Genomic DNA, 27,109 nt, shown 5'->3' with positions numbered 1-27,109 from the left:
GTGGTTGCTGGTGAGTATTTGCTTCAGGTTCGGGGGCTGTCTATAAGCGAGGACTGGGAGAGTGAGGGATCATCTTTCAGGATAGGTTGTAGATCTTTGATGATGCGCTGGAGAGGTTTTAGTTGGGGGCTGAAGGTGACGGCTAGTGGCGTTGTTTTATTTTCTTTGTTGGGCCTGTCCTGTAGTAGGTGACTTCTGGGTACTCTTCTGGCTTTGTCAATCTGTTTTTTCACTTCAGCAGGTGGGTATTGTAGTTTTAAGAATGCTTGATAGAGATCTTGTAGGTGTTTGTCTCTGTCTGAGGGATTGGAGCAAATGTGGTTGTATCTTAGAGCTTGGCTGTAGACAATGGATCATGTGGTGTGTGTTCTGGATGGAAGCTGGAGGCATGTAGGCAAGTATAGCGGTCAGTAGGTTTCCGGTATAGGAAAAGAGAGGAGAAAATGGTACTCCTTAACACTTCCACAAAACAAATAATAAAGAATATTGTAAAAAAGAAAGTAACACTCAGAAGAGTTCAGATACTCCACCCAGATATACCCATTTCATTGATGGGTGAATTCTGCACATGATTTGGTATGCCATAAACATATTCCATAACTGTTCATTACTGGAGTCACAGCCCCATTCACTTGAAGCCTCTTGTACTGCTTATCACCGGAGACAGGATGAACTGCCAGATGGATCACTGGTCTGATCTAGCAATTCCTGTGTTCCTATCTCATACAGATGTAATATTTCACATGCCACAGGTCTCCAAAAGGTGTGCAGGTGCATCTTAAACACCCACATCTGAATATCTGGTCCACAATTTGCAAAGTGTTGTTATACTCTAGAATAGAAAGCCTTACGTCAATGTAAGGTACAGTTTTTTCCCTAGCACTAATGACACACTGCATCCCTTGTGTACTGTGTGTGACTTCTCGCTCTTTTATGGCAGCTCAGTCAAATATAGCTTGTAAAAGATTTTGTGCTTTGTAGAACATTTAATTGTAACAGCATTCTGTGAAACACAAAGGAATATATCCCATAACCAGGTATTCTTACGAGGCTCTGCTTACTGAAATGATGATTCCTATTTTTTTGCCCTCATTCAATTCTCTCAATATTCTGCCCTTAAATGGCTGCAATTTGAGCAGGTAGGAAATGTGTTTAGTCTTTCCTGTCTGAGATGCCAGTGAGCCTCAAATAGTTGGCAGCTGACTCAGTTTCTGGCATAGGGGTCAGACACAGAAAACGACAAATGTGATCAGCTGGTTGCTGATGAAGAAGTGACACTGAAAACATATTTTGAAACAACAGGGAATTCAAGCAAAAGTAGATTTGACTGCTAATAATTTGTAGGGTTAAATTTACAACAGAGGGGGGGAAGCCACTCTCTTACACAGGCTGTGGGCTCTACTGTCTTCTAAGGCCTTGTCTGCTGACAAAAACAGTATAGTTAAGGTTGTCCCTCTCCTCCCCGCCTCCCAGTGTGGATGCAATGATACCAGTTTAGAAGCGCTTACTGGTAAAACTATTTTGATTAAAAAAAAATCACATCAAACAATTTCTATTATCTTGTAAAGGTTCAAAGGTTCACATGTGATTTCTAGCAATGGGTGAACCATAATGAAAACTGTTCATTTTAATTATTGGTAGAGCTCTGCCCGTCATGGAACAAGAAATACTGTCTGTCTTTCGCCTCAGAGCCCAGAATACAAATGATATTAGAAGGCAATATCAAACTGCATGCACAGTTGGGCTTTCACAATGGGCAAAGGGAAAAAATAATTGCTTTTTGTAATACATTGAAAGTCACTTTTCACAGAAGGACTTTACTGTATAAAAAGAGGGTCACTTTAATTGGGATCACAATTTCTACCCTGCAGTGCACTGCAGTCAGACAATGAGTGGGAGAAAGTAAGTACTACCCCCATTTTACAGATGGGGAAAGTGGGTGAGAGAGGATAAAAATTCTGAAGTTCACTTAAGTCCAATGAGACCTAGGTGCTTTTTAAAAGGTTACCCAGGAGATCAAGTGACTTGCCCAAGGTCCACAGGAATGTCTGTGACATAGCTGGGAAGTTAGACCAGATCTTCTGAGTCCCAGTCCAGCACCATATCCACAAAACCAATAGGGTCCTCCAGTATTAAATTTAATTATTATTTTTTGGGGTGGAGGGAAAAGAGAGGGTATGGAAACTGGTTTTCTGTAGTGCTAGGATCTGAATACCTGTTAATGAGTATGGACCTTTCTGCAAAGAAACGCAACCAGGAAACATCTTGATAGGATAGAATATCTATTAGTCTGATCATACAGGTTTCTCTGGCCTTGTAAGGAAAACAACAGCAAAAAAAATGAAGTGCCTTAATGACGCTACACGGATTATCAATCCTGTATCATTGTATACAGCATGGCAGCGTCTAATTCTGGGGAGGATGAAGACAGTGGTTCCCCATGAATCAGCAGTGCTGTGAAAGGCTTGGCTATCAGTAGGAATTGGTGTTCTGGATTATGAATGCACCACCGTTTCAGACAAAGACTCATATCAGGTGTGGAATAATCTCACAAATTGCAAGTGATGACATGCTGAATGTTCCCAGAAGAACATGCTCACTAATTCACCGGACTAAAAACTACCACAGAAAACTGTGAAACCTCTGCTTATGTAGCACAGGGGTAGGAGGGAAGGAAATGATTTAGGGCAGTGACTCTCAAATTTTTGTACTGGTGACCACTTCACATAGCAAGCCGCTCAGTGCGACCCCCCCCCCTTATAAATTAAAAACACTTTTAAATATATTTAACACCATTATAAATGCTGGAGGCAAAGCAGGGTTTTGGGTGGAGGTTGACAGCTCACGACCCCCTGAGGGGTCCCAAACCCCAGTTTGAGAACCCCTGATTTAGGGCAATCACTAATAGATATTTTACACATTTTTTAATGGCTCTGGCAGTGGCTTTTGTCTTAAAAAATTACAATACTGCCTATGTACCACTCCACCTGGCATAAGTTATGGAAGCTTTTAGGCTGCTCTAAATTAAACCCGGGGTTGGTTCAGCCCCCAATCAGATTGAAGATTAGAGCAGAAAGATGGATTAGAGCTACCTTTCCCTTTCCATGCTTGGCCCTGCACCATGCATAGCTCAGCCAGACATGAGCATATAGCCCAGTACATAATCATGTAACAAAAAATCGTATTGCAATGCATAGGTGCACAGGGCAGAGTTAAGACTACACAAATAATGTCACTAGTCATTTCCTGACTTCTGAATGCTTCATTTAAAAACATTATGGGTCGGTTATAATCTAGCCCTATACAGTCTCACAGGGGCGTAAAGAGGTATAAGACTTCCCTTCTCTCATTCTTGTGTGGATTGACAGTCGAAACTTGAAGAGGAGGGCAAGCTACACTGGGCTGGAGAGGGTCAGGGAATGGGTGGGCGAGGAATGGTTAGAACTTTGATGCTACACCTTAAACACAGTGGTCAGTGGAGCTAAGCTGGTGCATGATAATGAGCTGCAGTTACTTTCCACACAGCTGTAACTCACAACACCTCCTGGTTGTGGTGCTCTGTCCCTGTCTAGTGGCACCGAGACCACATAGAGATTAATGAGCACCACACCTACAAGGTGTGTGGGTTACACAGCAATATGGGAAATAGGGAATGAATTGTGACTTTCAGACAGTATGTCTATACTGCAAAAAAGACTTGTTGGAGCCAGTCTCGGAGCCTGGGTCTGCAGACTCAAGCTTGCACTACAGGGATACAAAGAGCAGTGTAGATGTTTCCACTTGGGTGGAAGAGGGAGGGGTGGATCTCAGACTCCGGACTCCAGCCTGAGTAGGAAGGTCTATATTGCTATTTTTAGCCCAGTAGCATTAGCCCTGTGAGCCTGAGTCTGTAAAGCCGGGCTCTGAGTCTCACTGCTGCGAAGGCTTTTTTGCAGTGTGTAGACAGCCTGGGTTATACTTCCTTCCCTGGGCTGATGGAGTTCGGCGCAGTGCCTCACGCGGAGCTAGAGGTAAAGTCTCAATCTCACCCTTAATGTTCTTTTGATGTAATTGTTTTTGCATGCGGTATGTATTAAATGGGGAAAAAATAATGTGATGTTAAGACGATTCATATCCTTACACTTGTGTTTGAAATGTAAGTGCTGACGTTCTCATTGTAATATTAACATGCCAACATTGCACATAATGGTCAAATGCTGTTCCCTGCCACACCAGTGCAACCCCACTGGGTTTTAGTCAGCGTAAGGCAAGAGAGAGCAGGGAGCAGTATAATAGGGATGGGAGGTACAGTCCTGTAGCTACAGCTTCCATCTGTTATAGCTGATCAGTGGCCTCGTCTCAGGTGTCCGCAACGCTGAACAGAGTAAGCGTTTCAGGTCGCAAGCTTGGGGAACAAGGCCATTCTTCTCTGCAAATGCTTCATAAAAGCACTGACGGACCTACATTTGCATTTAACCTTGCATTAAAAATGCCATGCTGGGTCAGCAGTGAATTCATTTTGGAGTAGCAGCAACAGTCACTCTTCGTACCTAACTTCTGGAGATTCTGAGCCAATAACATGAAATGCTCATTTTGCTCATTTGTAGTTTTGCTGGTTCGAGAAGTTTCATAGGGGATAGAAAATGCATCAGAGAGAAGTAACCCAGGGGGCAGTAATTTAATTGGATCCATACCCCAAATTGGGGCTGTAAAACTGATGAAGTGTGGTTTTCTTGCCAGGTGCTTCCCATTTCCTCATGGTAGGTGCTTTGGATATGGAGGAAAAAAATGCTTCATGTCCTTGGATTGCTACGTATTCATCTGTGGAACCGTGAGGCTCTGCACAGACAATGCCAATTGTAGCCTTTAGCGCCTTTCTGCTCTGCTCAGGCTCACACGCTGTGAAAAAGTCATTCTAATAAGTCTGGTTTGGCCTGAAAGTTAAATCCTAGCAAAATACTGGTCTGAAATAGTCCCTCTAAGGTCCGTGCTGCTGGGATCATCACAATGGATTGCAGGGCACTGCAGCCTGAATCCCTTCTCAGGAGAGAGAGGGATGCAGGGCCCAGCCCATGCAGAGGTGAATGCTAGGGGCCCGACTCCTAGGGAGATGTACCTTGAACAGAACACGGACGGGGTCAAAGGTGGTTTTCCTGAAACCGTGACCAGTAGATGCAAGTTTTGTCTATAAAGCACGTCAATTTTCAGTCAGTTGGCCAGTAGACAACTTAACTGAGGGACGCAAGCGAAGGGGTCATGTGACCACACATTACACAGGCCATCTCCCACAGTGCAAAGATTTAAAACACACCTCTAGATAGTAAGGTGGTGAAACAGGCCACTATCTACTTCAGCTCTTTATCCATCACTGTTTTATCCACTGAACATAGTGAAATTTCACACGATTTCTCTTCCCTCCCCCACTTCCCTGATTCCACTCTCTCAAAATTAGTTCTTCTGTGAAATTTGATCAATTTTTGCGTTTTGGGGGGGGGGGTTGCATTAAAACACAAAAATATCACATTTTGACTTTCATGTTTCAAATCCACCTTTTGCTTGGAACAGGACTATCTTTGCTCAGAAAGGGATTTAGTTTTGCTGGAATGTATTTCATTTTATGGTGAAATGGACCCGTTTAAGTTTGTACCAAAATGTTCAAGCCTGAATTTTAAGTAGTCTCCCTTTTCACTGCAAATATTTGGCACACTTCTTCTAGTGGAAGAAGGATCATTTCTGTTACAAAAACCACCAAAGGCCCATATGAATTTTTTTTTTTTGCTAATATTATTTCTCACTCAAATTTAGCCGTTTTAGGGAGTAAAAATGATTGGAATAAAATCCAAGAAAGCACCAAGGTAATATATTATTTAAGAGGAAACTCAACTACAGATTGACAGCAGAGATCAGCAATTGTTTCCTACTCTGTATGCTCACGAGTCTCCCCCACCAGTCTCTCTGTTTACTAAATTACCATTTTTATAGCTCCTGCAATTAATTCGTTTTTATGGACAGTGAAATGACTCTTACTCCTACAATAAAACCAATCATTATATGTATAACATCTCAAAGAGGCAGCATAAGGAGTAATGCAGCTTATATACAGTTTAAAACATGGCTGTTTCAATCCAACCTCCTCCTCAATTTAATTATGCTGTGCTAGGAAAGGCACAGTAGCTACAAATGCTGCTCCATTAAATGTAACCAACTGTATGTATCAGAGACACAGAAAGAGATATTTCATACACACTGACCCTTAAATACCCACAAATGTGCAAGTTCATCACAAGCCTTTTCACTGTCTTACTAATTTAATGAGCTTCTTTATAATTTTTTTTATCCACTGGGGCTTCTTCCAGGCTGAGGCACCCATTTTTCTCGAGGGCTCACAAATTGGCCAGGGCCCTGCCTTAATCTGCCACTGGCCTGGACTAGCAGCTAGGAAACCCCAGCACCTACCCACCTCCACCAACCTCCTCTAGCCAGTCCTGAAGGCAGCACAGAAATGAGGGTGACAATCTTGGGACCTCCCCCACCTCATGAACTCATTTTGGGTCAGGACCCCCACAGTTAGAAGGTCTGAAATTGTGAAATTGACCAATTTAAAAATGCTCTGGCCATGAAATTGACCAGAATGGACTGTGAATTTGATATGGCCCTAATTATGAATGCTCAATCTGATATCAGTATTTTAAGAGGCAGAATGATTTGCTGTGGTCTGTCAATGCTGGCTGTACCTAAATTTATGACTGTAGAACTGTAATTTCTATTTTTGGATTTCCCTTATGCATTTAGACAAAGTGAATGCTGAAATCACAGAAAATGCTGTCTATATTATTGCTGTAGGGTTCCCATATTAATGGATAAGTAAAGAGGTACAGAAAAAGGTTGCCTTAAAGCAGTTTTAGCAAAGGTTCATTAAATCTCATGCATGGATTAAACAGAGCATTGTCAGTGAAAGCCAATAGAACATGAAAGATAATACAAATCAGAGAGCAGTACACCTAATCCACCAACAAATGTGAGTTTGTAGTTGCTGGAAATAAACTAATCTTTACTAAAAACAACGAGTCACTATGGACAACACACAAAGACAAGGATTAGCAGAGCTCTTCCTTCCTCTGACCACCCTTTTGTAAACTGTATCCTTTTTTGCAATGCTGCTTATTTCCAAACTATGCCATACAATCAGTGGCTGCTAGCTGCCTGAAGATACGTTTATTTGGGCTCAGAAAAGAAGATGGGGAGCCCTGCCTATTAGAGCTGCAGGAAATATTCAGAGCCTATAACCAGAACATCTTTATCACATTAACTAGGAGTGAAATAATGACTCATAAATACTAGAAAAGGTCACCACTGACACTATCTCAGGCAAATGGCTTTCCATCAGAGATGGCCTTAATTAAGTATTTCCATCTCTTGATACTCCCATGCAGCGTCTGTCTCAGTAGTTTCAGGTTTTCCATCCCAAATTCTTTTATAGGGTCTAATCCCACATTCCTTGCGCACCCAAGCTTCTCAGTGACGTACTAGAGCTCATTAATTTAACTGAAATTACAAAGAGAGCAAACAAAAGTGGTAGTGAGAGATGGGCACATCTCAAATTGCCAATTGTTACTTTCCAAAATGATTTGCCTGCTATTTTAACACTACTGCTGTTCCTCCACAGTGTTCAGAAGTGTGTGCACCATACTTAAATATGATTTTTCCGAGCCTCTCTTCATGACTGTTAAAAAAAGAGCATTATGTTTATTTTGCATTGGGAGGAACCCCCTGGTTAATTTCTTATAAAATAAAGAATTAGGCTGCAAACTAAATCAGTAGGAAAGCTGGCATTTTACAAATAGACTCACAATAATGTGGTAAGAATGAATATTGCATATGATAAAAAACTGCAAAAAAAATTGTCCTTGCTCTTTGGAGCTTTCTTGTCTAACACACTTTTCTTTTATGTTTAGCTTCACTTGCTGTAGAGCCAGAAGGTCATGTTCTGAGCTAAATTCCTTTTGGCAACCAGCAGACCCAGAAAAGAAAGGTGCTGGTCACCTGTAATACTATCACAAAACAGACACTAAAACTGTTCAGCAGGAGATCAATTTCCTCCTGCATTGCTGACCTGACCATATCTGATAGTATTCTTGTCAACACTGCACATCTAGCTTGCTTCTTGCTTGCATATATAGATACCTGCCCCTGGAAATTTCCACTACATGCATCCGACGAAGTGGGTATTCACCCACGAAAGCTCATGCTCCAAAACGTCTGTTAGTCTATACGGTGCCACAGGACTCTATGCTGCTTTTACATGATCTTGCGAGTAAAGTGGTCTAATTTCATAAGGAAAAAATGCTAAAACCATTTAACAAGATTTTCGAGCTCAAGACAAAAAAAAACTGTTTGTCTCTAAATTAATCAAGAGCCTTCCCAGAATCAATTCAGACTCTAGGCTAGTTCTCTGCTAACACTTTCAGGCCTGGTCTACACTAGGACTTTAATTCGAATTTAGCAGCGTTAAATCGAACTAACCGCTCAACCGTCCACACCAGGAAGCCATTTAATTCGAACTAGAGGGCTCTTTAGTTCGAATTTGGTACTCCACCCCGGCAGGTGGAGTAACGCTAAATTCGACATGGCTAGCTCGAATTAGGCTAGGTGTGGATGCAAATCGAACTTAGTAGCTCCGGGAGCTATCCCACAGTGCACCACTCTGTTGACGCTCTGGACAGCAGTCCGAGCTTGGATTCTCTGACCAGCCACACAGGAAATGACCCGGGAAAATTTGAATTCATTTTCCTGTCTGGGCACTTTGAATCTGATATCCTGGCTGGACATCGGGGCGAGCTCTGCAGCACCTGCAACGATGCAGAGCTCTCCAGCAGAGGAGTCCGGCCAATCCAAGAATAGAAAGAGGTCCCCAGCATGGACAGACCGGGAAGTCCTGGATCTGATCGGTGTGTGGGGCGAGGTGTCTGTGCTGTCGGAGCTGCGCTCCAGCAAGCGGAATGCAAAGCCCTTCGAGAAGGTCTCCAAAGCAATGATAGAGAAAGGATACAGCCGGGATGCAATGCAGTGCCGCGTGAAAATCAAGGACCTGAGACAAGACTACCAAAAAGTCAGAGCGGCAAACGGACGCTCCGGAGCCCAGCCCCAGACATGCCACTTCTATGAGGCACTGCATGCCATTCTAGGTGGGTCTGCCACCACTGCCCCACCAGTGACCGTGGACTCAGTGGATGGCATAGTGAACCTGGACAGTTCCTCCTCGATGTTCGCCGATGTGGAAGATGAGGAAGGGTCTGTGGAGGACGGCGCAGGCGACAGCGAACACAAAACCGCTTTCCCTGACAGCCAGGATCTCTTCATCACCTCACAGAGATCCCCTACCAACCCTCCCCGGCCGTTAACCCGGACTCTGAATCAGGGGAAGGATCAGGCGGTAAGTGCTAGAAACATGTAAACATTTATTTTTTATAAAACAGGTATAAAAAATAGAAATACTATATATAAAATTTTCAATGAAAAACTATATGAAAAGTAGGTCCACACATATAGGGATTGAACAATAATCCTCCAGGGACAATTCAAGAAAGGTCTCATTTAGGTCCTCGAAAAGCCTCCGCAGGAGGTTCCTGGGGAGAGGTGCCTTGTTGGGTGCTCTGTGGAAGCACACTCTTCCGCGCCAGGACATCCTTATGTAGATGGGAATCATCGCCTCCACAAGCATGGCCGCATATGGTCCTGGTCTCTGCAGGGCTTCCCTTAGCATCCGCTCTTTGTGACTCCGAGGGACCCGCATCAGGGTGATCTCGTTCATGAAATGCTGCATCTAATTAGGGCAATTAGTGTATTGTTACTGTTGTGAATGGTTGACTTTTACTTTGCATAACAATGACTCTCGCTTAACAGCCACGTGTTGTAGGCCACATAGGAAAAGCATACATTGATCTTTCCCGTGCACTGGCGGGAGTGGCTGGAAAAGGGTCAGAGTATATGATTTCCAGATTGCCTTTAGCGGGAGGGCACAGCTATCCATTAACTGATAAGCAGAATGTACTGTAAGGCTTACCAGGACTGTCTGCTAGACGGATTCAGCTGTCTCTCCCCACTTGTCCGCTCTCCTGTGCAATGCCGCAGCCAATGAGAGCGTATTCCGAAATCTCGAACTTGTCCCGAGATCTCGTGAGACTTGTTGCCCTGTATGGTCTTGTTCAGAGAAACTGACTAGACTGTGTTCACTGTTCGCAAACATGTATCTGTTCAAGGAAATCAGTTACTTTTCCCATCACACAGCTTCGGCTCTTTCCCGGACTGCCCCGGCATCCCCCTCACAGAGGCTGGCGCAGATTAGCGGCGAAAGAAAAAGACTAGGGACGAGATGTTCGCGGAACTGATGGCTTCCTCCAGAGCCGAGGCGGCAGAGCAGACACAGTGGAGGGAGGCCCTATGTCAACAGCATCGCACACACATCGAACGGGAGGATAGGTGGCGGCAGGAAGACCAGCAGGCGACTCAAACGCTGCTTGGGCTAATGAGGGAGCAAACGGACACGCTCCGGCGCCTTGTTGATGTTCTGCAGGACCGCAGGCAGGAGGACAGAGCCCCCCTGCAGTGTATCTGCAACCGCCCTCCCCCGCCAAGAAGTCCTGCCCCCCCCTCACCCAAAAGTACAAGACGGAGGGGCGGTAGGGGCCGTGAGAACTGTCACTGCACCACTGCATAGCGCTAATGTACCACACACCTCTCACGCTATAAATTTGTAGAAGTGCTTCCCTTACAGGCTCACCCAGTCCCAAATCCAAGTTTCATCCCCCCACTGTGTATTAGATTATTAAAAGCTGTTTGCTGTTATTCACTGTTTCGGTCACGTCTTTCGTGTCAGAGGATTTTTTTGTGTATGGGGGGGAGGGGATTTATAATTGCACGATATAGCCTACATTACCAGGGTACAGACTTGGGGGCATGATCAACTGCAGGGCACACACACACTGCAGTCAGTAGGCACCAGGGTCACTCTGTGTGGTGTATGCTGTCCCGGGTCATTCTGTGATGTGTATGCTTGTCCAGGGTCCTAGCACCTGCCACCCCCTTAATGTTAAGGCACGCTGCCCTTACCATGCACTTCCACCGTAGCAACGAGCCTCTCCGCTGCCCTGAGCCCCAGCAAGAGCCCTCATCCACGGACAGATACTCACCCTTCCCCCACACCCCTCACCCCTTCCTACGCCCAAACCCGCAGCCCACAGCCGTCATCCAAACCCCGATCCAAAGAAGGCACCACTCGCCTTCCTGCAAACCCACCCTTCCTGTCCCTCCCCTTGATGCACAACCACTTGCAACCGTCCCCCACCCCAGAGACCTATGTAGGAGCAGGAGGATGTCATTCCTCTATGGAACAAGCGGTCTGTACATCAGTGCACACCGTGCCCAGCACAGTATGCGTCCATGTTTCAACAACTGAACAGAAATGCAAAGTAAAACAAAGATTTATTAATAATGAGTGTAACAATTAATTGTATTTAAAACGTGCTTTGGAAGTGGGGGAAACTTGGAGAACAGGGTATGTAACCGCAGATCGAAATCGACACATACAGACACAGGCCCAGGGTCACTTTCTATTGAAAGCAAGTGGAGAGTCAAAGGTTACCCTGCTCTCCGAGGAAACTAGCTTTCAAAGCCTCCCGGATACACAGCGCTTCCCGCTGGGATATTCTCTCGGCACGGGTGTCTGGCTGAGCGTAAACTGCAGCCAGGCGATTTGCCTCAACCTCCCATCCGGACAAAAAGGTCTCGCCATTGCTCTCACAGAGATTGTGGAGCACACAGCAAGCAGCAATAACTACGGGGATATTCTTTTCGCTGATGTCCGAGCGAATCAGTAAGCTCCGCCATCTCCCCTTGAGACGTCCAAAAGCACACTCCACCACCATTCTGCACTTGCTCAGCCGGTAGTTGAAGAGTTCCTTCTCTCTGTCCAAGGCGCCTGTATAGGGCTTCATGAGCCAGGGCATTAGCGGGTAGGCTGGGTCCCCGAGGATCACTGTAGGCATCTGCACATCCCCAACCGTTATTTTGTGGTCCGGGAAGAAAGTTCCTGCCTGGAGGCGTCTAAACAGACCAGAGTTCCTGAACACACGCGCGTCATGAACCTTGCCCGCCCACCCAACGAAGATGTTGGTAAAACGTCCCCTATGGTCCACCAGTGCTTGCAGCACCATAGAAAAGTAGCCCTTTCGGTTAATGTACTCGCTGGCCTGGTGGGCCGGTGCCAGGATAGGGACGTGAGTCCCATCTATAGCCCCACCGCAGTTTGGGAATCCCATCGCGGCGAAGCCATCTATGATGTCCTGGACGTTTCCGAGAGTCACTACCTTTGAGAGCAGTTGGTCAACGATTGTGTGGGCTACTTCAATCACAGCAACCCCCACGGTAGATTTGCCCACGCCAAAGTGGTTCGCTACTGACCGGTAGCTGTCTGGCGTTGCAAGTTTCCAGAGGGCTATGGCCACTCGCTTCTGCACACTCAGGGCTGCTCGCATCCGGGTGTCCTGGCGCTTCAGGGCAGGGGACAGCAAGTCACAGAGTTCAAGGAAAGTGCCCTTACGCATCCTGAAGTTTCGCAGCCACTGTGATTCATCCCAGACCTGCAGCACTATGCGGTCCCACCAGTCCGTGCTTGTTTCCCGGGCCCAGAATCGCCGTTCCACACCATGAACTTGACCCATTGCCACCATGATCTCCACGGCGCGGCGTACCCTGCTTTGTGAGAGGTCTCCGCCACTCTGTGAATTCCTGTCCTCACTGCGCTGCCGGAGCCTCCTCGCCCGATTTCTCAGCAGCTGACTGTGGAAGAGGTGGACGATAAGGTGCGAGGAGTTGACAACGGCCATAAGTGCAGCGATGATCGCAGCGGGCTCCATGCTCGCAGTGCTGTGGCGTCCGAGCTGTAACCGACCAGAGAAGAGCGCGAACAGATTTCCTGCCGGAGCTTTCAGGGAGGGAGGGCGTGATTGACGGTTCTATGATGACAGTTACCCAAAACCACCCTCGACACATTTTTCCCCCCAGCAGGCATTGGGGGCTCTACCCAGCATTCCAATGGGCAGCGGGGACTGCGGGAACTGTGGGATAGCTTCCCACAGTGCACCGCTTCCAAAGTCGATGCCAGCCCCGTTACTGTGGACTCAGAAATTCGAATTAGTGTATTTACTGTGGATCCACAAATTCGACTTCATAAGGTCGAATCCACAAATTCGACTTAAGTAGATTCGAAATAGTCTTGTAGTGTAGACAAGGCCTCAGTGACACAAGTACCAGCTATGTAAGGTAGTCCTATACAACCCTAAAAGCTGGATGCATGCTAGCATTTAATTCATTGAAATTAAGATGTGGCCCCAAAAGCCAACACAAGAAATTTCAATTCAACAACACCCTTATCCTCAGTGCACATGTCAAAAGTCTGAAAACCTCTGCAATGCAGAACATTAACTAACCTATTTATTACTTCATTATACAACACATCACATTTGTAATTAGCATTGGTTCAGTTTAGTAGCATACACTTAAGGATACCTAGCTCTTATATAATGCTTTGTAGATCTTAAAGTGCTTTACAAAGGAGCTAAGTAACATTATCCTCAGAGGGGAAACTGAGGCATCCCTGAAATGCCACCAACAAGTCGATGGCACAGCCAGGAAACTGAACCCCAATATTCTGAGTCCCAGTCCAGTGCTCCATCCTACAAGCCATGCTGTCACCTGCATAAAGATATATACATAGTTGATCTGATTATCATAAAGTTGTATGAGTTGCTGAATTGGAATGGAGCATGTTCAAGAGGGTATTAGTGTTGTGATGATAGTGGACTAATGCTTGGAGACTAGTATTGTGTTGGGTACAGTTGTTGCCTTATCTCCTGATTTTGTCGCTTTTTAGTGTTTTTGTTATGAGGAAATGTGCTTGAACAACCTTACATTAAATTAACAATGTGGGAATAATAGTGAGTCTGGGCCTGAGTATTTCACAGCATAGAATGAGGTTGGAGGTAGAGAAGAAGTGTGAAATGACCCAGATGGAATAATTACTGAGATAGACCTTGTATCATGCTCACTATATCAATGCATCTTTTTCTAGGCAAAGAGCAACAATACCATATGGAGAGTATCAGATTTTTATGCAATCATCAAAGGACACATGACCTGAGTACAAAAGTTCGTTGGAGGAAGGCGGCCAGAAAGATCATATGCAACCTAACAGAAGCCTTTGTGTTTTGCCATATATGTCTGGTGTCGCACAGACATAATCCAGAAAGCTCTTGGATCTTTCATTTCCTTGCCTTGTGGAACTTTCAGAGCTTTGCAATGGGAAGTTAGGCACCAGGGTGCCTAATATCAAAAAAGTTTACATAAGAATCACTCAGTTAACAGTCCATTGAAAAATACTGGTGTTAGACTCTGAGATGGGTCAGTTACCGACATTCACAATGATCGAGACGTGAGAAGAGGACTAGGATTTCAAGAGAGAAACAGTACTCCTAAAGAAGGAAGTGATAGGGAATCCTCATGCATTCATACAGTTGCCAACTCTGACTGAAGCTATTCTGGGAGATACCCCCCACTCCCCACACATGACATAATGTCATTTTCTTAAAATATTCTATTAAAATCTCCTGGATTGCTTTCAATAGTCACCAGGAGATTGATGCCGATTCTGGGAGACTCCAGGTCAATCCTGGAGGTTGGCAACCCTATGCATTCACTCTATATAGGATGGCCTTTACGAAGAGAGACAGTCCACGGGTTGGTTTCAGAAGGATTAACATTACTGCCAGCAAATCCCCAACTGAGTTTTGATTAAATTAATCTTGTTTGCTTATTGCCAAGTGAAATTCCATTTTTAATTAAAATTCATAGTTTCCTAGAAGAGATAAGGGTGCTGAGGTAATCCTGCTACATACCAGAGCAACAGGCACCATGAGAGATGAACGCTTTGAGTTCCTCTTGGCAACCTTCATTTTGGACAGTATATTGCAGGGGATCTGCTTGTGTCCCTAATGGACCAATCCAAAGCCCACTGAAGCCAACGAGAGTCTTTCCACTGACTTCAGAAGGCTTTGAATCATGTCCCAAAAGCATATCAGGGACGGAGTTAGTAACAAACATAGGAATTTAAAACATGACAAAAATAGATCAAGGAAAAAGATAACTCTCCAGAACAAGAGGAATGCAAAAGACTGCAATTAGCTGGGGACATTAGACAATATTAATATACAGTTATTGTAATTAAATGTATTAATATTACTCATTTTTATACATTTTAATGCTGTGTATTTTGTTACCAACAGAAATTACAATTATCCTTTGGGTAATTTCCTTTTTCCTAAAAAAGGAAAAAAACAAACAAACTAAACTATCAGTGAACCTTAAGTAGTTAATACATTAATTATTAGATCTAATGAGGTATTCTTATTGTTAATGAGATTTCTTTGTAACACAGTTTGTAATATTTTCTTTAAGTGATACAAGTTACACTTTAAGTGAAACGAGGCCTGATTGGCAGCCTTGAAGATTAAGTCCTCTGTTTATCCATAAATCTAGTAAAAAAGTGGGCAGAACAGTATATGTTTACCCACACTATCCAGGTGAGATGCTTCAAATTTGACCTGGAAGGGACCATCTCTGGGAATGAGAGGGTAATTCAGGTACACATTCATGCCCAAATTTCAAAAGTGGCCTCCAGTTTTGCGGCATCCCAGTTTTCCCCTGCCCTCCAGTTTAAATGATTAATCATTGGAACAAACTACCACAGAAAGCAGTGGATTATCCATCTCTTGAGGTCTTCACATCAAGGCTGTATGCCTTTCTGAAAGTTATGCTTTAGCCAAATATAAGTGATTGGCTGAACACAGGGGTAACTTGATGAAATTCTGTGTACTGTGTTATACAAGAGGTCTGACCAGATGAGCTCAGGGTCCCTTCTAGCCATGAAGCAGAGCCATTACAAAGCATTTCAGTGCCTAGGGCAAGTAAGCATATTTGTGCTCCGTAGAGGTGATGCATGGGAGCGAGGAGGAGTTCCCAGTCACTTTGCACAAAATAGGAAGCTGGAAACCGGTTGCCACTGGTCTCAGAGAAGTCCCCTGATAGAAGAGAACCCCCTATCATTGCAGATGTGTTGATTCTTAACCCTGTGCCAGTCCCCTACCTCCACAGAGGGCATGTTTAAGGAGGGAGGCAGTGTGTCTGAGGTAGGCAGGATACATAGTTGATTGGTGCTTAGGATCCCTCTCACCAGCTTTAAGTTGCATCAGAGCTAGGGTTTACCCCAATAATGAGGGAGTTGAAGCCAGTTCCCTGATAACCCCCACCCATTGCGCATCATCTTTGATGGGCTTCACTCTTCAATTTGTATATATGCATTGAGTACTGCACACACACAAATGATTTTTGCTAGGGGCACAAAGGAAATGATCGGCTTTGAATAAAAAACAGAAAAAGCAGCAATTTGCACAATATGGAGCAGTTTTAGCAAGGGCCATTTTTAATCCTTCAAGCAGGGGCACCATTCAGTGCTTAAAACCACAAAGAAATACAGAAAAGCAAACAATCTTTAAGGCAAATGAGTAGGAGTAGTTGGATCTAGGAGCAGAGGTGAGTCAGGTCCCTTTGGACAAATGGCTTCATAAATCTTAATTCTATATGAGGCACCTATACAGAACATGCAGAAAGGGCCTCCTCAAAGAGTTTCTCCTGGAGTTCCCTTCCTAATAGTAAGCATCTCTTTGGAAGAGGATAGCAAAGAGAAATTCTTTACATCAAATATAAAATTCACATCTAAAAGGACTTGAATCCATCCATCACAGTACTGTTCCCTGTCAGGAATGCGGTAACTGAAGTTGATGCCCTACTGTACCTTTAATAAGATGAGCTGGCATCTGAAATTCCGGTAGTACTGGAAAGCCTGTTGGCAGGACAAGTCATTTTTTGACATCCTCTCACTTCTGATACAATGGCAGCTGCCAACTGAGCATTCTGACTCGTATAGCTAACATCCTGAAGCAGTACAAGTATTTCTAGGAATAAAAGCTTCCTTTAAATCATACGAAATGTGGGTGGCTCCCCATACACTAGTTCAAAGATATTTTGGGGGTAACCAGCAGGTGCCCAGATAAGTCAAAATCCCTTCCCTCCCCGCCAGCTTTGGCCAACCACTATTGGTAATCAAATTTTTTAGAAAGAGGCAAAGAACAGATAGAGAATGTGGTCCAAATTTTCTAAAGTGTGTGCATACAACCAGGGTTTCGAGTGTGCAAATCCTCGGACTCAGTGCACACAACAAACACTGACCACATACAAATGCGAGCCCTTGTGACATCTCTGAACTCCTTCCAAGGAAGCTTTCAAACCAGAGTGAACGCATTATGCCATTTAAATTTACCTCCTATCATATACATGGGGTAACAGCAACAAGGGAGATAACTGTGTTAAGAGGCAACACATGAAAGCTGGTGTGTAACACAATTCAAATAGCAATGCAAATGAGTGTTCATGGTCAACAAGGAGGGGGATCAATTCCTGGCAGGACGTGCACAAGACACTTCTAAATTTGATCACAAACCCCTGGAGTAAGTCAGTCAGTCTCTGTCGCAAGCACTGACATCGGTAAATCACTCACCTTCATCACTTCTACCTGCAGGTCTTCGTTCAGGGAAGGAGTCACTTTGACAGCATTCAGCATCTGATTTAGTAGCTGCTTCTCATCTGAGCCTGTTTCCACGGATACAAATCTCTCATCAGACAGCAGCTTCTGCAATAAGGCAGAAGGTAGTAAAGTCTCAGAGACTGTTGATTCTCTTCCCCCCACCACCCCACCGATTATTTAACTCCATTGGAACCTATTACATATTGGTAATCAGAGTCAGGGCTGGATTACCCAATAGGCAGACTAAGCACGTATTTAGGGCACCAACAAAGCAGGGTTTGAGATTTTTTTTTGGAAAAACATTGATATTTCAAAAAAAAGCATCGAAGCAGTCATCATGGGAAAAATCAGAACTTTGTTAGACTTCCTTACACTCCACTACACACTCGTCCCCCATTTTTCTGATTTTTTTATTACTTATCCCCACATAAACCAGCGGGGCATCCTACTAACGTAGATTGAAATAATGCAAGGAAATCAGAGACTAACTGATCATCCTACTCCTGGTGGTAAAACAGACATTGTTCTAGAAGGTGTGGATGTGTCAGAGACAGAACCTGCTCATGCTGTAAATAATAGGAGAAAAGATCCTGGTGTGTGGATTGATTTCAGTATCGATGATGTAGCTTACTGGTTAGATCGTGGACCAAATGACTGTCAACACCACACTGGGCCATTTGAGAAATCAAGTTGGGTTTTTATCGATGGCAAACAAGCTAATGTCCACAAAAAATATTTTTCAGCATGAAAGCGAATGGTGAGAAATACACTCAAGAATGGCTACTGTATTCATCAACAGGGTCTGTGTACGGTTTTGTTTGCACACTTTTTGCATATAAACCTTCAACATCCGAGTTTGCTGCAGATGGATTTAGTGGCTGGCGGAATACTGTTTTAGTTGAACAGCATGAAAATAGCACTACTCACAGAGATTCAGTGTTGACACATTTAAATCGAAGATTTGGATTGACACAAATACTGAAAGAACAAATTAAAGGGGAGCATGAATACTGGCAGCATGTCTTGCAGCGTGTTATAGCTGTAATTCAAACATTAGCTGAATGTGGTCTGCCTTTCCGGGGATCAAATGACACATTTAGATCACTGCGGAATGGAAATTTCTTGGGATTGTTGGAGCTTGTGGCTCAGTTTGACCCATTTTTAGCAGGCCATATCTCAAAATATGGGAATGCTGGCAAAGGTAACCCATCATACTTATCCAAGACATTATGTGATGAACTCATTGGGCTAATGAGTGATAAAGTTCGTTCAGCTATCGTGGATGAAATAAGTACTGCTGGGTACTTAATTTATCTGTCAACTCTACACCTGATCTTTCACATATAGATCAATTGAGTATTGTACTAAGATATGTATGTCCCACAGATGGAAAACCAGTTGAATGATTTATAACATTCCTCAATTTGAAAAGCCACACTGGTGAAGAAATGGCAAATCAAGTACTGCCTTATCTGTGCCAAGTTTGCAAAACAGATTTCTCAAAGTGCAGAGGTCAATCTTATGACAACACTAACAACATGTCAGGGCATTATCAAGGAATGCAGAAGCAGCTTTTAGAATAGAACAAATATGCCATACAGGTCTGTCTCATCTTACGCTGGGGTTACATTCCACAGTCAGTGCGTAAAGCGAAAATCGCGTATAGTCAAAATTACATTGAGTGTAATGGTCGGAGGAATCACCCGCACTACAGAAACAGTATTTAAATTGTTATTTTTTTCTTGTTTTTGCCAACCGCGTAAAGCTGAAATCGCGCATGTTAAATGCACCTAAGATGTGACAGACCTGTATTCATACCATATGCTCACACTCTCTCAATCTTGTTGGCCGCAGTGCTGTTGATTATTGTCTGGTGGCAGTAAGGTTTTTCTCAACAGTCCAGTTACTTTATACATTTTTCTCTGCCTCAACACACCGATGGGCAGTTCTTAAAACATATTTGGGCAATGATCGTGTGTTGAAGTCTCTTTCGAATACTCGCTGGGAGTGCACATGCAGTGGCAACAAATGCAATTCTGGAGTCCTACTCAAAGATTGTGGATGCATTAGAAAGTATAGCTGAAGACCAATCACAAAAGCGAGAAAGTATACGAGAGGCAGAAAACATTGCAAACAAGATGCAAGAACTAGAGTTTGTATTCATGTTGACCGTGCGGAATGAAATTTTACAACACTTTTACCACACAAGTCAAGCTCTCCAAAAAAAGAATTGGATTTGAAAACATGTGCAGACCTCTGTCATTCATTAGCAGACCACTTACACACTTTGAGGAATGATTTTGAAAGATCTGAAGACATATCAAAAGATATCTTGCCTGATACTAACGGCAAAGAAGCCCAGTCCCGCAAGCGAATCAGGAAAAAACAAGCAAATGATAGCAATGCAACAGAAACAGCATTGAATCCTAGAGACAAATTTTGCGTATCTACTTACTACGCTATAATTGATACACTTAACGCTTATATGAAGAGGAGAGGTGAAGTGTACAAAGAAGTATCAAGTAGATTTTCTTTTCTAAACGATATGGACTTATCTGACGAACAATATTCACAAGGTTCCCAAAAGCTAGTTGACTCATACCCTGTTGACTTGAACATGAATCTCTGTGGAGAAGTACGGCAGTTCCACTGTTATATGCACGCAAAGTTTAATGAAACAGGAAAAATGAAATTCAGTCACATTGATCTTCATGACGTAATACTGAAAGATGGAATACAATGTGTATTTCTAAATGTAGAGATCGCACTATGATTACTAACTGCTCTGCAGAACGCTCTTTTTCTCAGCTGAAAAGAATAAAAAACCCTCAAACAACAACAATGTGTCAGGACAGACTTAATTCACTTTCCCTATTGTGTATGGAAGCAGACATGCTTTATCGAGTCAGCTTTGATTAATTTATCCAGAATTTTGCAATCAGAACATCTAGAAAGAAGCTATTTTAATTTCAGCATACATGTAAGTTGTGTGTCATTTTGAAAAATAAAATGTTATTTTACGGTATAGTATTGTTTTTATTTTGAATTACATATGGGGGGCACCATAATCTTTTCAGTGCTTAGGGCCTCTACAGGTCTTAATCTGGCCATGATCAGAGTACTAGTTGCATACCTGCCCTTCCTTCTCTGAAGGCCGTCAGGACGGGATCTAGGCTTTGCTGACGATGCAACTAACACTTTTGGGTTCATTACTGAATTCTACAAGTGGCTTTTTTATTTCTTTTCTGGCAGCTCAAATGATCTCAAAAAGGTTGTTTTCCAGTGGACTCTCAACATGTCAATTTCTGAAGGCTGCTGGACCTGGCTTTGGTGAAGCCCTCAACTAATGTCATTTTAGAAGTAACACTTCAAACCAGACTAATTTTCCACTCTGTATATGTTTTGGAGGCCTAGAGCTACCACTACTTTACGTTTTGCTTAGTGGGAGATAAAGGTTTAGCGATCATCCCACTTCCTTTGAGCTGCCTGCCAGGGGGACAGAAGCACTGTGGAGGTGGCATTGCTAATCACTGGCAGAGGGTGGGAAGAGATATTTAGTCATCTCTTGAAAGATACATAATCTAAAACATTAACTAAATCCCCAAAGAGAAGGCAGCCCGACCAGTGGTTTGTACTGGTGGTATGAAATTTGGTGTGTATTTGCCAGGGGTAGGAGTTGAGAGGTTGAATAAGGGGTAGATTAGACACAGTCCTACTGATTTTTATGGCCTGATCAGGTTCCCTTTGCTTGGAAAGAAGCCAGTACTTGAGTAACAGAGTGTCACAGTGGGTACTTCCAGACAACATGACAGAGCTAGAAAAGGTGGCACAAAAGAGCAAATCCAACTTAAAAAAATAATCAAATGGACTTGAACTGAATTTTTATGGGAGCTTGTTTTCAAATCTAAATATTGGCCTTTTTATTATTCTCAAAAAAACAAAACTACTTTCAGCTACATGGGGGTGAAACACAGCGACACAAAATGGTGTGTGCACTACTTCAGTCCTACTTATGCTCTCAAAACAAGACCTCGTGCTGGCCCTTTGCACAGGGATGAATTGCACCTTAGTGAACAGCAACTTGTATCTAGTAGAATAGCAGTATGAAGCCTTCCCTACAAAACTATATTCCTAGAAACAAACATTAATTGCATACTGGTGCAATGTCTATTTTCCTTCAAAGAAGTGAAAACATATGCGCCGTTTCCATTTCGTTACCTACAAATGCTTTAGCTCTCTGAAGCCTGCATCTGATTTTCTTGGTACATGCATCGCATGGCTGTTTTCAGTTGTAATTGATAAAACCCCTTCAGTTCACCTAGTGCTACTGAATGTGTGGGGAATTTTGATTTCAATATTTCAGTGGGGGGAGTCCCATACATTTATAACAGAGCCCTCACTACTTATGTCTACGTTACGCTTTCCAGCCTCAAAACATCACTGTCCTCTGAGCTGATCAAAGAGGGCTGGATGGGACTCTCTTCAGGCCAATGCAGCTCCTTAGTCGTTTGCTGGAGTCCAAGCGCAAAGCCAGGAGCTATCCATTATTTGCAGAGCATGCATCTTCCACAGAATCTTCTGCCTCTGCTAGCGCAGAGACTAGCTCCTGGAAGCCTTCTCAGCAGTGCCCTTGCTATCACTAAGTCACCCCAAGGTTTGATGCTTTGTTTACAGTACTTTCATTTTAAACACCTATATTTCCTTTGAATTTAAATCATACGGGAGCTGCCATTTTCTACATCCACCCTCCAACCAAGCAAGTCAAAATCCACCCAAGTCCCAAGCCATACCTGCATCCCTGCTAGAGCATGTTGGGCCAACTTCACGTTCTTTGATTCCAAAGCCAGCTGCAGTGGGAGGAGACACTTCTCCCTACAAAAACGAGAGGAAAAATAGTGCTGAGAAACTGGCATTCACAAAAAACACAGCCTTCTGGATTTTCCTCACTTTAAACAGGGTCAAACTCAAACAATCACTGAGCAGAATTTAACACCAAACAGCTGCAACGTGATTTTTTTTGGGAAGATAAATAATAGTGATTTTCCAAATTTTTTAAAGAAGCATTCCTCAAGAGAAACAGACACTTACAGACCCACTTCCCAAGCAGCTTGGTCCTTAAAATGTTTCATTTTGTGCAACACAAACATGTGATTTGCAAACTACTCATGGACCTATAGCACAGCTTGAGAAGCACTGTACATCAGTCACTTGTCTTTCTGTTTACTAGTCAAGTTGCAGAAGCGGATACCAGGTTCCACATTCATCTTCTGTGGAACTAGCTTTGCTCCATGCCTTGTGTACAGTACAATTTGTAATCATGTGTTAACTAAACCGAAAGCAATTTGTGCAAAGAACAAACGTTAAAGGATAGGGTTTACAATGAGTTTAACAACACTTTAAAAAACACAATTACAAAGTGCACTTGGACTGTAGAATGCAGCACGCTTTTGCATATTAAAAAGATACTGTAAGTTAGGGTGGCCACAAGTAGGTCCATAAGCACTGGAGACTTGGATTAAAATTCTGATTTAAGATGCAAATAAAAATGAGGTTAGTGGACCAGTCAGTGTACATTTGCTCGTCTCACAAAAATCTGGCTGAAGAGAGGCCCTGAATTGGAACAACTGAAACTACTGCAGCTTGTGATTGAGACATATCAGCAGAGCTAACTGGGGAATGCTTATAAAACATCTTCCTATACCATGTCAATCTCTAACCAAAATGGCAGTTCACAAATGAAATGAGTGTGGTGATCTCAGCCTAAATTATATAAGCAACCGTGTGTCTCTGTTTTTGGGAGGCCAACTTGAAACCCTTTAAAGGGACCTGTTTTGTAGAAAATACTTAGTGCCCGCCCTTGAAAATCAGGTCCCTTTAAGGGGTCTCCAGTTGGGCATCCAAAAATCAAGGCACTCAAAATCACAAGTCACTGTTCAAAACATAGACCCTCGTCGTTAGCACCAACCAAAGCCTCGCCACAAAGACCAAGGCTACTAACATAACACAATTTAGCAAAACAGTAAAAAAGTGAACTCATGTTTGCAAAGTTTGTTTGGGAACTCGCAGGACTTCCCATACTCTTTCCCGAATTGATGCAAATTTACAAAACTCCACCTAACTTATCTGGTGGCAGCACAAACATCAGTAGGTGGAATTCTTGCTTTTTTATTTTTAAATTGGAACAGAGTTTGCATGCATATTCAATCAGCTATTTAACTGAAAATTACCAATATGCTTTGCTTAGGATGCTTGAAGAACAAACATGCAGAAAGTGTACCCATTTCAGAAGCTTCTCAAATGTTTCTGGAACATATTTAGCTAAAATGACTCTTTGAAAGTATTAACCACAGCATCCAAAACTGTGTGAACAGTGCAACACACGGGAAAGATCTCTGTTGAGTGTTGTAGACCTGAAGACTGGAACATCCAAAGCAGAGATAACCCACACGAAAAATCTATTACAGGTTTTACACAATAACCCATTTGTAACCTACATGTCATGGGGGCATGCGGATTACCCATGCATGCTGGGGCAGGACGACACTTTGGGAGATTACGGAGTTGCATGGTGACGCCACTTCCATCGAGTACACATACAGATTTTTTTACGGTATCTGATATTCCAAGACTTGGACGCACTCAAAATGTTGCTCTCTTTTGTTCTTCCTATTTTTTTTTTTAAACAAAATATCACAACTATTAGGCCAGTCAATACTCAGTGCTGTCCCATTTTGGCTGCTGAAGCCAGGTTTTGTAATTGTTTATGTGACCAACAGGCAGCAATCAAGGTCACTGTGCATGAACTCATGTAAACACGCATTTAGAAGTGAACCAAGCAAAAAGTATATTTTAAACGCAGCCACTGTGGTGTGTTAAAAAGGTCCCACTTATTTAGACTGTAAGCTCTTTAGGGCAGGGACTGTCTTCCACCCTATGCACTATGTACAGTGCCTAACACAATAGAGCTGTCAGGGCTACAGGCACTACTGCAGTACAAACAACAAATATTAATAGGTGGGACATAGCAAACATCGGACGTATTTATTCTTTTAGTAATGTGGACTGAGAAATTGGGGTGGGGAGAGCAGTCATAACCCAATGGAACTGAGCCAGCTGACGTTCATTACGATGAAAATGGCCTGGAGCCTTTATGGCTGGCTCACTGTGCAACTACCACGCAATTCAGCACAGTGTCCACCATCTGCAGCTAGAGACTGCAACTGATAAAGAATGAAAGTGATTTCTTGATACATCATCCCAAGCTGAGCACAAAATTACAGCAGGAGGATGGAAATGAGAACAGATTCAATTAGCTGAACTTCCCAGCTTTGCTAAAAATGTTTAACTGAAGATCTGATTAATGCTGCACCAATCTCCCTTCCCATTACATTGTCTGAGAAAATGAGCTGCCACTGTGTCATTTCCTGTTCTTGTTACAATCTCTGTCATACAATAAGATCTTTATCATCTCCTTGTTACTGTCATAAAGCACCTACAGATATCCTGCCAATACAGGACGCACTGAATATTTCAATACTTCGACCTGCATTTTAAGCACAAAACTTAGCAGCATCAGTGTACAAAGAGCTAGTCCTGGGAGGAGAAGGTAAGCTAGCACAATATGTCACTACTGAACATCCATCACTTTTAATAGTTGATCTTAGTGGGGTTGCAGAGGGTGTAAGTGGGGTAGAATTTTGCCCCAGAATTTAGCTTTTTGCTTAGAAAATGAGACAGAGAGAGAGTCACAAGATCACTCCTTCTGGTGCCTGTCTGTGAACATTCCCACACCAGTTTGGTCCAAGAGAGGCCCATGAATGGAATACCAGCCAGCGGCAAGTCAGGCATGGGATCCATTGGTAGAGCTTGTATGGCAGTTTGTAGGGGTATCCACATGCCCTTAACATTTGGAGTTTAGATTGTAAAGTTTTGACTGGCATACCAAGGCTGATACTGTGTTTATCACTCACTCTCCATTTGTCCCTGTCCTCCCCACCTCCTCCTCCTCCTGCTATCCATGACCACCTTGACTCTTCATGCTCCCTCCCATCCCATAATTTCTTAGGTAACTGCACCTTGCCTTGGATGATCTCATTGGAGAATCTCTTGTCACTTGCTGCATGTTTGCAGCTCTAGGACTCTGGTGCTGCTCTGTTCCAATACTGTACGCTCTAGAATGCTGTGCATAGGGGAAGCTCCAAAAACACACAGCATGAGATTTACACAAGGCAACATCTCAGAGCCATGAACGAGACTGCGTACCTTCACACAAGGGAGTATCAAAGGAAGCGCAAGTACTTTACTTGCTGGGGGCTCATGAGGAGAGAGGCGGTCAGAAGTTTCAGGGGGCAGAGGTGCTGTGGGAGTTAAGGAGCTGGAAGTGAGAAGAAAGGGAGGAAGCTGAAAGTGTGAAGGGAAGTCAGGGAGTGCAGGGAAGGACTTTGAAGCCTAAGGAAGTTGCAGGTGGACAAGGAAATGGGAAGAGATAGACATAAATGATGTTCAGCCTGTGCATCTTTAATATTTGTGTTCCTAAGCAGAGCCAAACAGTGTGAGATTCATGCTACCATTAATCACGTTCACACACATTCATAGAGTTTCACACAGTGTCATCCTCAAGTTAGCCTATTAGCCACTTGCTCACAAGAGTGCCAGAGCCACTCTCAAATTAAAATGGAAGAAAGGTAGAAAGAGTGAATGCCCTGATTCAGCACAGCCTCCTGGCAGCGGTGTTCTTTCCCAGCTAGAGAAGAGAGGATAACGAGTGCTGCCTTAGTGTTGTCGCCATTGGAGGTGTAAGGTCACATTACCCACTGAGCAGGATTTAGTGTGACTCACTGCAGAATACTGTTACCCACAGCAGTGTTTCAGCAGAGAGCACAAAGGCACTTACAGAAACAACAGTGAAACCAGACAGCCTTCCTAGCCATGCTGCTCCCTTTTCATATCTGGGGGAACAGTAATAAATACTGAACCAATGAACACATTATGCTGCCAGATCATTTTTCTTACATTAAAAAAAAGACACCCCAGTGCAGACCATACTTACAGGATCTTCACAACTCTAGATTAAAAACAACAGCAGCTTGCACGTAGGGGATCTTAATCAGAGGATCTCAACACTCTTTGCAAAGGTGAACCTTATTGTCCCTATTTCACAGATGGGGTAACTAGAGGAAGATCCAACCCTGCTCCTATTGAAGTCAATGGGAGTTTTGCCACTGACTTCACTGGCACCAGGATTGAGTCATAATAAGCAACTTGTCCAAGGTCACAAAGCAATTCAATGACAGAACCAAGAATATAAGCTCGGAGCCATGTCTCCCAGTCCCTAGTTTTAACCAGAAGCACGTGTTACCCCTCAAGAGATGCTGTTTCATGCAGCTGCGGACTATTCCATTGTTGTTGTTAACGTGTTAGACTGCAGAATGCATT

General features: G+C 43.5%; 1 protein-coding gene across 4 annotated transcripts in view; it reads right to left on the bottom strand.

Moving 5' to 3' along the window:
* Nucleotides 1-27,109, bottom strand: part of ARFGEF3 (ARFGEF family member 3) — a 119,835-nt gene that overhangs the window by 71,792 nt on the left and 20,934 nt on the right. For all 4 annotated transcript variants that reach the window (XM_045010877.1, XM_045010878.1, XM_045010879.1 and 1 more), the window contains exons 3-4: nt 22,465-22,546; nt 17,648-17,779 (exon numbers count right to left, since the gene is read on the bottom strand). In XM_045010877.1, the coding sequence (XP_044866812.1) occupies nt 17,648-17,779; nt 22,465-22,546 (214 nt within the window). The remainder of the gene's footprint in view (nt 1-17,647; nt 17,780-22,464; nt 22,547-27,109) is intronic.

The sequence above is a fragment of the Mauremys mutica genome, chromosome 3, assembly GCF_020497125.1.
Source record: "Mauremys mutica isolate MM-2020 ecotype Southern chromosome 3, ASM2049712v1, whole genome shotgun sequence".
Lineage (NCBI taxonomy): Eukaryota > Metazoa > Chordata > Testudines > Geoemydidae > Mauremys > Mauremys mutica.
The sequence above is the reverse complement of the archived record's forward strand: the minus strand, read 5'-3'. Positions and strand labels throughout refer to the sequence as shown.